The sequence below is a fragment of the Acanthisitta chloris genome, unplaced genomic scaffold, assembly GCF_000695815.1.
Source record: "Acanthisitta chloris isolate BGI_N310 unplaced genomic scaffold, ASM69581v1 scaffold939, whole genome shotgun sequence".
Lineage (NCBI taxonomy): Eukaryota > Metazoa > Chordata > Aves > Passeriformes > Acanthisittidae > Acanthisitta > Acanthisitta chloris.
Genome location: NW_008692846.1, coordinates 74244 through 75044, shown reverse-complemented (window position 1 = coordinate 75044; position 801 = coordinate 74244). Strand labels below are relative to the sequence as shown.

The 801-nt window shown below is 63.2% G+C and overlaps 1 protein-coding gene across 1 annotated transcript in view; it reads right to left on the bottom strand.

The window, feature by feature from the left end:
* Positions 1-254: 254 nt before the first annotated feature.
* LRRC15 (leucine rich repeat containing 15) overlaps positions 255-801 on the bottom strand; it is a 2104-nt gene continuing 1557 nt past the window's right edge. The window contains 2 exon segments of the mRNA XM_009082797.1: positions 255-553; positions 556-791. Coding sequence (XP_009081045.1) covers positions 255-553; positions 556-791 — 535 coding nt within the window.

The window sequence follows — 801 nt, the reverse complement described above, 5'->3', positions numbered from 1 at the left end:
AACACGGAGGCTGTAATGGAGGCAGGAGGGGCTGGGGATAGAGGACAGTCATGGGAAGTGACCCGGGGGGATGGCCTGCTGCAGAGCAGGGGCAGGGCAAAGCAGAGCAGGACAGGGGTATGCACAGCACACAGGGTGATGCTGCCCCATTCCAGTCAGCAAGGGCAGCTGATGTAGAGCCACTGTCAAGTCCCTTGGCCCCACAGAGAGGGGATGCCCCATGAGCACCTCTCCCCTCAGGGTCTGCCAGGCACTCAGGCTTCGTTTGGTGCCTTCATCCTCATGAGCACAACATGGCTCTTCTTCCTACAGCCATAGACCACCAGTGCCACCAGAGCAGCAAGCAGGGCTATACCCACCAGCACAATGACTGCCACCACCACCGCACTCTGCGTGCGTGTCAGCCCCCACTGCCCCCTCTCCTCCTCCTCCTCCTCCTCCCTCTTCTCCTCCTCCTCCTGGGGGGGCACTGGAAGCTCCGTGGGGGACTCTGTCCAGCCACCCCCTGGCAATGCTGTCTCAGAGCTGTGAACGGGGAGCAGGGGGCTGGGACAGTGGGGGTCTGGGGGTCGCGGAACTGGTCCCGCGGCAGACTGGCAATGGGAGTGCCCTGCAGGGCAGGAGGCTGAGCACACAGGGGAGGTGTCTCGCCCACCTTGTGGGGGTTTTTCTCCAGCCAGTCCTGCAGGGGCAGAATGCCCTTGTCACAGTGCCAGGAGTTGTTGTGCAGCCTCACCTCTTGCAGGGTAGTCAGGGGGGAGAAGATGCCGGCGGGCAGGGACTCCCAGGCACTGAAGTGCA